General features: G+C 47.3%; 1 protein-coding gene across 1 annotated transcript; it reads left to right on the top strand.

The window, feature by feature from the left end:
• The first annotated feature begins 2,146 nt into the window (after positions 1-2,146).
• LOC105991797 (chromosome unknown open reading frame, human C6orf118) lies at positions 2,147-11,063 on the top strand. Its single transcript, XM_013024524.1, has 9 exons — positions 2,147-2,797; positions 3,237-3,359; positions 4,109-4,168; positions 5,463-5,587; positions 6,530-6,588; positions 7,085-7,263; positions 9,064-9,117; positions 9,912-9,973; positions 10,955-11,063. The coding sequence occupies exons 1-9, from the start codon at positions 2,147-2,149 to the stop codon at positions 11,061-11,063; spliced, it is 1,422 nt and encodes a 473-aa protein (XP_012879978.1).
• Positions 11,064-11,153: the final 90 nt, after the last annotated feature.

Consider the following 11,153-nt stretch of genomic DNA (forward strand, 5'->3'; position numbering starts at 1 on the left):
CAGCCACCCTCGGCTGAAGTGGAGAGGGCAGGGATCCCGGGATGGGGCGGGCCCTGGCCCAGCCTGCCCAGCCCAGGCACACCCGGGGAAGCTGGGAAGTTTACAGTTGCCAGGGCAACTCCACAGGAGGCGGGGAGGCCATGGCTAAGGACCTGGAGCCTGGATGTAAGTGTTTGGGTTTCGATGTCTAGGTGAAGTTTTGTGGCTCGGACTCAGATTCTCTGGGCCAGTTTCAACCGGAGGTGGTGCCCCTTGCTGGGAGCTGTTAGGGCATTCTTGAATTCACACGGGATGGGGTTGGGAGACAGGAGAAGGAAAACAAGGACTAATTAGCCTAAAGCATTTTAAAACCCCCTGTAACTGATAGGTTTGTTAATTAAGTGAGTTAGTGATTGGACTAAATGTACAGCGTGAACGTGTTTAGATGTCTGTTCCCATTATACGAGTGTGGTTTCTATGTTGGTACAGTGCGTGTGCAGTGTGTAATCTGCCACTGTGCTCTGCACATGGTGCACAATGCTATACAGTGTGATGTGGGCTGTACATCCACCTGCACCATGTGGTTCATAACTCCACATGGTGTGTTATGTGTGCATTGTGTGGTATGTGTGTGCTGTGGCCTTGTGTGAGCAATGTGATGCTCACATGCATGTGTATGGTATATGCATATGGTGTGTGGCATGTGCACAGTGTATGTGCTGCCTGCACATGTGTATTGTATGTGTGTAACTGCATGTGCTGCATGCATATGTATATTGCTGTGTGTATGTGTGTACATGTGGTATATGCAGTGTAGTGGTATGTGTGCATATTGTATTACTGTGTGCATGTGTATACACTATGTGGTTGTGTGTGGTATATAGGTATGTGCATGCTTGTGTGGTATATATGGTGTTCATGTATGCACTGCATGTGGTGTGTGCATGTATGTGCACTGTGTCGTTTGTGCAGTGTGTGTGGTGTATGCATGTGTGTGCAGTGTGGTATGTGCATGTGTGCAATGTGGTCTGTGCACGTGTGTACAGTGTGTGGTGTGTGCACTATGTTGTGTGCAGTGTGTGTGTGTGCACTGTGTGGTATATGCAGTATGGTGTGTGTGTGTGTGTGTGTATGTATGCGCACTGTGGTGTTTCTTTACTCCCCCCAGCCCTGGCCTCTCCCATCCTCGAGTCACTGACATGAGACTCCATCTGCACACTGCCCCATGCTCCTTACGAACGTCCCAAGCACCCTGCACGAGTGTGGACCCTGCAGCCCTGAGGCTGGGCTGGAGGGGCTGGCAGTGCAGCTCTGTCCGCAGCTCTGGGCGAGGCTGGACTTTCTTCCCAGCCGGTGGCTCCTGGCCTCCTACGCTCTCTGATGGCTGGACCGTGTCACCAGCCAGGCTCTTCATCATGGCCACGGCCTTCTCTCCAGCCCTGGCGCCTTGTCTCTGTCTCACAGCGAAAAGGGCCTCGGGTCCTTTGCTCTGGTTAGAATTCTGGTGTCCCCTTCAGGCCAGAGTTTTTCTAGGGGTGCAACCAAGCACTGCCCCCCCCCGGTCTGCAGGGACAAGGAACTAGAGCTGTGAGCTCCTAGTGTCTGGCTGCACACCCACCCCTGCGCTGCCGGAGCCGAGGCTGGCCGGGTGGCCTGGCACCGAGTGGCACCCGCCAGGCTCTGGCGACTGAGGGCTGAAGGTCCACACCTGTGGGGGCAGGGCTGTGAGTGCAGCCTCACCGGGACAGTCTCCCCCGAGCCTCGCTGGCCATCCTGCAGCCCACGTGTGGTGTGGCGACCCACGGGGGCCTCGGCCCTGCTGGACGGGCCAGTCGCTCCTCTGTTGTCCTCGAGAAGCCCATGTCCCCGGTTTGATGGAGGCCGTGCAACACGACACGGTGCCTGGAGGCTTCGATTCCTTTTCCTTCCTCCCTTCCTTCCTTCCTTCCTTCCTTCCTTCCTTCCTTCCTTCCTTCCTTCCTTCCTTCCTTCCTCCTTTCTGCCAACTAGGCCTCAGGCCTAACTTAGGGCCACTTCCTGCTTTGGGGGTCAGGGATGCCCAGCCCAGTAGACCTCTGCAGATGTCAGCCGTGGTTCTGTTCCTTCCCGAGCAGGTCACCCGAAGTGGCAGCAGAATGGCGCGCGCAGGGTGGAGACTCTGGGCAACATGACGGAGCTGCTGGACATACTCCAGAGAGGCTTCCAGGAGGAGGTCTACCAGTACACGTGTGGCCACCTGAACCCCAACAGGCTCTACAGGCCGCCCGAGGTCACCCTCCAGCACTGGCGCAATTCCAGCAGGCCGACGAGCACCCCGGCGCCCCGGGACGCCACCTCGGGAGCGCAGAGGCCGCTCTGCCAGGCGTCAGAGAAGATGAGAGACGCCTTGGCCTATTTCACCATCAACACAGCCTTGCATCCAGACGGCGCGCAGAACACACGGCTGCTCAGGTATCTGCCCCTAAAGGGAAGTACTTCCTTCGCCACCCAAAAGGATTTCCTCACGCAGAAGATTCTGGAAGAGGTAAAGGAGCGGAGGGCGGACTTCCCAAGCACCCGCAGGAGAGAGGAGCTCCGGCTGCCCGATATGAAGGTACTGAAGCGACGGCCGGTGACGTCCAGCCGCCAGTGCGCCACGGAGCCCCCGGACAAGGACTCCTACCATTACATCTCCACCTACTTATCCGGGATCACCAAGGCCGACAGGTACCGAATGCTCTGGACTTTCCAAAGAGAAGTCCTGGCAAAGCAGGATCTCTACAAGAGTGACCTCAGAGGGAGCAAGGTGGTACAGGAGCACGAGAAGAAGCTGAAGAAGGCAAGGAGGGCTGCTGCTCGCGTCCAGTCACCGGGCGGGGAGCGGGAGGGGCGGGGGGGGGGGCACGGGCGGGCCGGGAGCAGGCAGGGGCGCTGCGGTGAGCAGCTGCTGTGAGTGGAACTCCCTGACTGGGGGCAGTGCATTATGGGAGGCAGAAGCAAAGAGCGCGCTACCTGTGACAGAGCCACGGCTCAGGGTTTGGCCGAGGAGGCTGGTGGAAAAGAACGGGCCTTGAGAGCACGTGGAGGTATGTGGAGCGAGGGAAAAGGACAAAAACAGCACATGGGTAGGAATAGAGGTCGTCTCGGTTTGCCGACCAGTCTGTGCACGGCCAATGCCCGGGGCGGGGGCAGCAAGCTCCCTGTCAGTTCCGCAGCCTGGAAGCTGACCGGAGGGGCCACCGAGGCGGCCAAGCGGGCTGACTCCGCCTCTCTTCCAGGAGCTCCAGGATGTATGCCAGTGCGACCCTCTGCAGCTTGGCAGGCTGCATGTCTTTGGGGAAGTCTTCAAGGACATCTGCAACAGCTCTCTGATATTTGGGGACCTCTTGAAAGAAGTGAAGGTAACCGGGTAATGGAGCTTTTGGCTTTTGAGGGTTCCATGGAGGACTCCGCGCTTGGTTCTGCGTGCATGAGAGCCTCTCACCACACGAAATCCATCTGCACGTGCCACGGCCCCTCTGCCTCCAGGAATGCCCTTCACAGACATGGGTTATAAGGCCCGTGAGGTGTAGGTGCTCAGGGAGCTGGCTGCTTTATCCCTGACTTTCACTAAGCTTCTTCACACACACACACAGCACACCTATGTGCCGTCGTAGAAGCCCTTGTAAGTTAGCATGTGTAATTTCATAGAAATCCTTGCAGAACCACAGGTTTTCACTGCATGGTGCAAGTCTCTGTCACGTGGAGACAGTTGAAGTTAGACTGCGTACAGCACAGGCAACCATTCCACAATGACAAGCAATGCCTCACCGTGGCACCGTGCTTAGCTCGCTCTCGGAGACGCCCGTTTCCCTGGAAGTCTGTCCTTTCTTGTGTGTGGCAGGTCTGTGGGCCCACTCTCAGAGAACATGTATGTGTGCCAGAGTATATTCATGCCTCAGCAACTATTTGATTTTGTGAGTGTGGGCAAGTATGGTCTAATCCACAACGGGAACATTTTATATATCTATCTACACGCATATATGTATATATATATATGTACACGCTCTAATCTGACATCTCTAACCCCCCATGTTATGTCTGTACGAAGAAGGCCCTGGCATCCTGGTGAAATCAGACGCGTTTCCAATGGGCTGTTTTGTGTCTACAGGATGAATATGAGCTGTACATGGCGATTCTCCTGGTGACCCAGCCCACGGAAGAATGTAAGGTAACGAGCCATCTTGGAGGGGGCGCTGAGCCTGTTCGTGATTGCTTTGCAGTTCACGGGTAGCTGGACACATCGTGAGCCCCCAGGCTCTGCTAGCTCCATTGTAGTTTAGGAAGGAGGTGAGCTCTGTACCAGCTTATGGGTTTAATTCCTACACACGGACACTGCACGGGTATTTCAGAAGCACTGGCAAGTAGATGGAATGCCGAGGGCAAGGCCAGTGACCCTCGGGCAGCTCTGTCCCCTCGCCACCCCTAGGGATGAGAAAGGGATTGTGCAGACATCATAACCCAGCATGCCTTGAGCTGCGCCACAAAGCCACGGTCTCCTCACCTAACTGGTTCACCTGGTCCCTCAGGGCGCAGGTCAGGCTTGTGTAGTTCAAGTGAGAAAATGTGCCACCGCGCTGTCTCATACAAACTCAGGAGCGCATGCAGAGCTCAGGTGGTCTGTGGTTTTAGCAAAGTGGCAACTCCTGAGTTGTGAAGGAGCAAACACGGGTTCTTCCTTTGCACATGAATAAAATCGTAGTGTTGAGTCTTAATCCAAAGTTGAGTGAGGGCTTTATTGTCTTTGTTTTTGGCCTTTTCAGGCTACCTGCAAATGACCATTTGTCTTTACAGGAGCAAAATTCCCAGCTGGTGACTTAGGCTGGCTCTTGCTTTCTCAGGTTGAGTGGAAAGGGATTCTTAATGCCTGCATTTCCAGCAAAGGTCAGATCAAAAGAATTCAGCCGTGGAGGCTCTCAATAGTTTTCTTTCCCGAGAAGTCCACTGCCCATCACCTGAGGAGGCAGAAATCTTTATTACCCTGCCTGAGTTGCTTTAGATCCTGGCTGGGGAAGTTAAGACTGTTCCTTGGAAACTTGGAGGAAATAATGAAAGAGTGGATTGTAAGAGCCTGACGCACTTTATTCAACATCACCTTTCCACACTCAGAGCCATGGCAGAGTTGTAAGATTTCTTAGTAACTTAAAATCTGAAAATCAGAGTTTTACTGGGATGATTGCCTCCAATGCCTGCTCTTCGCTTCCTCTGCCCTCTCTCCCCTCCGTTCTCTCTCCTTCCCTCCTCCTCTCTCCCTTCAGCTTATCCATCCTCCTTCCATCCCACCCACCTTTCCTTCTGCCCTCTCTCCCTTCCCTTCCCTCCCTCCTTTTCTTCTCCTGTCTTTCCTCCTTTTCTCAATCCCTCCACCCCCTACTCCAGTAGCACCATTTCACCTGGAATTCACAGTTAGCCCAGCCTGTCTGGGATCTGCAGGAGTAGCAGGGTTTTGCATGCCTCCCTCCTAGACTCTTCTGGCTCAAGTCAAAGGGCTGGAGAAGAGCCCTGTGCACGCAAGGGACATCGGGAAGGCCAGGGAGGAGCTGAGGACGCTGGCGAAGGCCACCAGAGCAGCCTTGGAGCACAATGACAAGTGAGGCAGGCATGGCCGTGTGCCGGCTGGGCGTGGCTGGTACTTACTCAACAAGAGAGTACTCACACCTCCACACCTCTCCTGCGTTGTTAGGGGTGAAACACAATGTTTACTAATGAGTTCTGACCACTGGGCTCTTTCATAAACCACGGCTTATTTGACTAAGATAGCTACGGCCCTGGTGCGCCTGTGGGAGGACTTCTGGAGGGCCTTGGAAGGAATCTCAGGTTTTCTCTGAAGCCTTGTTGGTACGTCAGAGAGCTGCGTGGCTAAGATGCCTTGGACAAGTTCTTTTCATAGTTGTTTAGCTTTAAAAAGTTCTGTCATGGGTTGGGAAGGTGGCTCAGTGGTAGAGCGGTTGCCTTGCATGCCTGAGGCCCTTGGTTCAATTCCTCAGCACCACATAAGCAAAAAGAAAAAAAAATGTTCTGTCATCTCTGTAGTTTTCTAGGATCAAGGCACAGTCATGGAGATATGTTGTTTTCAGAGACTGAAAAAGGAGATTAAAGGATATCTGAAACAAGCAAAATAGTCTTAAGAAGGAACAATAAGATATAAGACCAAAAAAAATAGGTCCAGTGTTGGCTATAAGCGGACCATAGAAAGCCCTGCTCTTTGCTGTCCCGTGGACTTGAGGTCTCCCTGGGAGTGGCGATGAGCTCCGGCTCCAGCCAGAGGCTGCGCTCTCGGTGGTTAATGCATACTTTTTGTGGTTAGCCTGGCCCTATGTCTTCCTCACCTTGATGGGACTCCATTGTTTATATGGGGTTTGTGTGTGTGTGTGTGTGTGTGTGTGTGTACACATCTTCAGATTCCCTTTTATGTTGGAAAGTAAGATTGTGTTCATTTCTTAGTGAAATAGATTTATGACATGAAAAGAAGAAACAAAGTGCCCTCAGAGCCCTGGAATTTCATGCTTTGTGTGTTCTTTTCCATTTGTAGACTCAAAAATGATTTAGAAACGGAGCACCTGTTGCTACAGTCTGCTAAAGATAAAATGGGTAAGAGCACAGTGCCTACTCCTTTCCGTGCGCTCTTGGTATGCTGGTTCCTCCTCTGTGCCGCCCAGTCCCTTGCACTTGTGTAACTCCCTCTCAGTCTCAAGATCGTCACATGCAACGGAGCACCTCAACACTATCAGATCTCTCTGTCTCCCACGTGTGTTTCCCTCAACAACACTATCCGGCATAGGGCCTTGAGGTCCCTCTCTGTGAAAAGACCAATTCTGGAAAAGCATGAGGTTGTAATTTACCATCAAGCCTTCCAATCTAGCGGAGTCTGCAAAAGTAGACATCCAATACATAGTTATTGATTAAATGAACGAATTTAAGGAAGACCACCTTCATTTATGGATCAGCTAATTTTCTGAAGTGCTTGGAATTTGAGTTATACCATAGTTTATGTCATATTTCACACATAATATTGTTAACAACACCAGCTCTTAGTAAGTGCTATTAAATGCAGTAATGATTTGCTTTCAAAAATATTTTCCAGAAGCATTTGAGAAAAACATTAATAATGAGGACCAACTTACTCTTACTGAGAAGATTGAAAAGAGGAGATGTGAAATTCTTAATATGTGGGATAAAATCCAAGATCTTGGTAAACAACTTAAAACAACTTTGGTGCATACTGGAGTTTCAAGTATCACTGAGAGTGGAATTAAAAGCCTAGTGGTATGCAATTTATCTACTTAAATATTTACATTATTTTGCTTGGCAAATGCATGAAGCAGTTTGAAAATAATATAGTGAAATGTACCCCAAATATATGTCATTCCAGAAGGCTTACTTTGACTAAGATCTAAGGCTTATACTGACTAAGAAATCTTTCTGTGGTCCAAACCTGCAGAATCTGTGCAGAATCTGATTCAATATGATCTCTAGTTAAAGAATTTCTAAGTTGCCGGGCGCTAGTGGCTCACATCTGTAAACCTACCTACTAAGGAGGCTGAGATGTGAGGATCTCGTTTCAAAGCCAGACCTGGCAGGAAAGTCTGTGAGACTCATCTCTAATTAACCACCAGAAAACTGGAAGTGGTGCTGTGGCTCAAGTGGTAGAGTATTTGCCTTGAGCTGAAAAGCTCAGGGACAGTGCCCAGGGCCAGAGTTCAAGCCCTATGACCAACCCAAAAAGAAAAAAGAACTTCTAAGTAATACAAGATTTTTATATCAATATATTTTATATTTATGTAAATAAGCTGTACATATATGTATATATAGCTTAAAAAGTTCTGTCACCTCTATATAGTTTTCCAGGATCAAAACACAACCATAGGAGATACATTGTTTTCAGAGACTGAAATATAAAAAAAATTATATGTAAGAATATATATCAGTATATTTATATAAAAATATTTATATAATCTTCCTAGCACTACTTTCCCCCTAAAAGCTGAATAAGAATTAGAAAGTAGATAGAAGAGTTCTTAAACACTAGACTAGGTTCTTACAAATGCAGTCCAGCCTCACTGCTAAAATGGCTGATTCTTTTTAGAATATTGGAAAACTGGGGAGGCAAGTCTTTACACATCCTTTTCATTATTCTCCAAGACTCTTTTATGATATTCAGACTCAGTAGTAATTGAGTTTTCGCTTCTCATCAACAATACAGATGGTACTTAATTGTGTCTACAAGGAGTTTATACATATATTGATGAGAAAGTGATAGCCTGAAAATGTTAACATTCTTTTCCAAGATCATTTCATCTTTAATCTATTTCTGTGCTTCAGTATTAATTGCTGAATCTTATCAATGTGTAGGATCTGTTATTATAAGTGGAAATTAAAACATATGTTGTACTTAGCAGTCACTTGTTCTTCTGGGCTGTTGTGTAGTGATGCAGGCATACTTTGGAATCTTGTTCTAGGACTCCTGACCACTGCAATAAAGCGAAGAGTATAACAAAGTGAACGTTCTGATTTCTGGTTGCATAAAATAGCTATGCTTATACTATGTTATAATCTATTAGATGTGTAATAACATTACACTGAAATCATGGATCTTAATTAAAATACTTCATGATCATTTGTGCCATTGGAAAAATGGTGCCAATGGTCTTGTTTGGCACAGGGTTGTCACAAAATGAGTTTGCAAAACATGCAGAATCTCTGAAACATGGAAAGGTAACAAGCAATGAAACAAAGTATGCCTGTATTTGTGTTTTTATATTTTCTCCAGCCACTGAAAAGGGAAGAATTCTTCCACTCTGCAGTTGCTCTACACATTTTTGGTATTTTGAAACTTCAGCCCTTACCTGCAATGGTTTTGGCCCGAAGGACAAAGATCTTTCTTTCTTAGTATTCATCCTTCCACTCATTCTTTGATAATTCATTCACTGTAAATATTAACACTATCAAGTACTCTTAGAATGATAGTGACACCATTCATATAATAGCTTTATATTTCATTAACTGATAACATACTTCACAGATTCATAACCAATTATATTGCTTTTAAAACCATTTTGTCTTCAGAATGAAGCTACAAGATTGGAAACAACAAATAGGATTCTAGAGAAGAAAATCCAAGTAAGTTTGGGGGCATACAAACCAGTGCTTATCGTAGAGATACTTCCTGGAGATGACCTGCTTGCCTGTGTCACAAATTATGTGGTGGTATAGCAGATCTTTTTTCAAAGTGATAACTTTCTGTGATGCTAGAGCTTAAGAGACGTGGCGGTTCACCTCTGAAATCCTAACTACTTGGGAGTTGGGAGACTGGGAGGATCGTGGTTTGATGCCAGCCAGGACAAAGCCAATCAATAAAAGCTGGGCATGATGGTACATGCCTGTCATCCCAGCTACTTGGGAAGCATAAATAGGAGGACTATGGCTCAGGATGACCTGGATATGCATGTGATTTTATTTCAAAAACAACAAAAACAAAAAAGACTGGAGGTGCAGCTCAAGTGATCAAGCTCCTCTGGAGCAAGCATAAGGCACTGGGTTCAAACTCTATATTACAAAAAAAAAAACAGTCTGTACAGCTGTACACTCATGTGTCAATTTAAAAACAATACTAAATCTTAATGATTGGATGTTAATCATAACTATTTCTCTAACCCATCCACTATTTAATGTGATGCTTTTGTTGATAAAAAATTTAATGCACTGGTACCTCCAGCAACTTTGAAGATACTTCTCCAAAGTGTGTGTTAATGATTTGTGACTTAACTATCATTCTTCTATGGAGGTGTGTATCTCTGTTATGTGTAGTATGAATTAATGTGTTGCAACTGATTTTAGTCTGTTTGGATTCAATCTCATTTCTATTAGTATATTATACCTTTGTAGATGACCAAAAGCTTTAAATGTTTCTGTAGGACATTGAAATCCATGTGAAGTTGATGATAGGAAAGAGCAACATTCCTGTGGTGGAGGAGAGGTAAGCTTTTCCCTGATAAGGAATTGTAACACTGTTATGCTCTTCTCAAGTTCAAACACTGAAAACTAAAGAAGGCTTGATCTCTGTGTTGTTAACACTCAAGAGTTCTAAGTTTAAATGTACATATTATATGTTTTCCTGTGCTTCAAAATCCTTAGCCTCAACACATAGATGACATTTAGCAATACAGAACTAAACTCACTGGTCAAAGCTAAAGAGGTGGGGTGGATTTTCATAGGCAAGAATTAGGAAAGCAGTGAGGTAAATGGCTGTGGGTAGGTTTATTTTCTCCAATTACATTATTTTTACTCTTTTAAATCTTCAAAAAATACAATGCATATTTTAATCTAAAAAGTAAATGGAGCCAGTTGCTGGTGGCTCATGCCTGTAATCTTAGCTACTAAGAAGGCTAAAGTGAGGATCAATGTTCAAAGCCAGCCCAGGCAGGAAACTCTATGAGACTCTTATCTCCATTTACCCACGAAAAGACTTGGAAATGGAGTTGTGGTTTAAGTGGTAGAGTGCTAGCCTTGAGCAAATAAAATTCTGGGATAGCACCTGGGAACTGAATGCAACTCACACAAAAAAGTAAATGTTTGGATTATATTATCTGTAATATGCTTGTATTTTGCACAGTTTTCTAAAAGTTATTAGTAAGGTGTAAATTTCTAGATTTGATATGGTTGGATCAAAGAGAAAACCATGATGCTTTAAACGTTTGAAAGCTAGTTTGTGTCATCATAGAAGCCCAGGAGGTGTACATGGCCACTGGATGGCGGTGTCTGGACTAGAGTTCTTCCTTCCTCCTTGGTGGTTCTTTTCCAGCGGGAGCGTGCATGGCTGTCCTCAGGCATCCGAGGATCAGGGGAGGAAGGGGCCACAGGACAGACAACTAGAGCGTCAGCAAGGAGGCTTTTCTGCTTCGTTTAGGAAGGACAAGCAGACGCCTATCATGTCTCATTCACCAACACTGGGTTTCAGTACCATCCTTAGTGGTGAGAGGCCAGAAACCAAAATATTCCACTTCCTCTATCCCAAGGCAGCGAAAGCCATGGGGAAGGTTCTAGGCCACGTGTGGACCAAGACCTAGGAGGCCCGTGGAGCAGCTCCTGAGATGCGGCTGGGGCCCCGGGAGAAAGAGGCCGCCCGCGCGGGGGCCCGGGCTCGGGGCTGGCGGCCT

This window comes from Dipodomys ordii, unplaced genomic scaffold (assembly GCF_000151885.1).
Source record: "Dipodomys ordii isolate 6190 unplaced genomic scaffold, Dord_2.0 Scaffold77, whole genome shotgun sequence".
Taxonomy (NCBI): domain Eukaryota; kingdom Metazoa; phylum Chordata; class Mammalia; order Rodentia; family Heteromyidae; genus Dipodomys; species Dipodomys ordii.

Excerpts from the sequence above, each read along its gene's own strand:
- LOC105991797 (XM_013024524.1), top strand. The coding sequence starts at position 2,147 with ATGACGGAGCTGCTGGACATACTCCAGAGAGGCTTCCAGGAGGAGGTC. Across the intron at positions 3,360-4,108 it reads ACCTCTTGAAAGAAGTGAAG|GATGAATATGAGCTGTACAT; the intron begins GTAACCGGGTAA and ends TTGTGTCTACAG. Across the intron at positions 9,118-9,911 it reads TTCTAGAGAAGAAAATCCAA|GACATTGAAATCCATGTGAA; the intron begins GTAAGTTTGGGG and ends ATGTTTCTGTAG.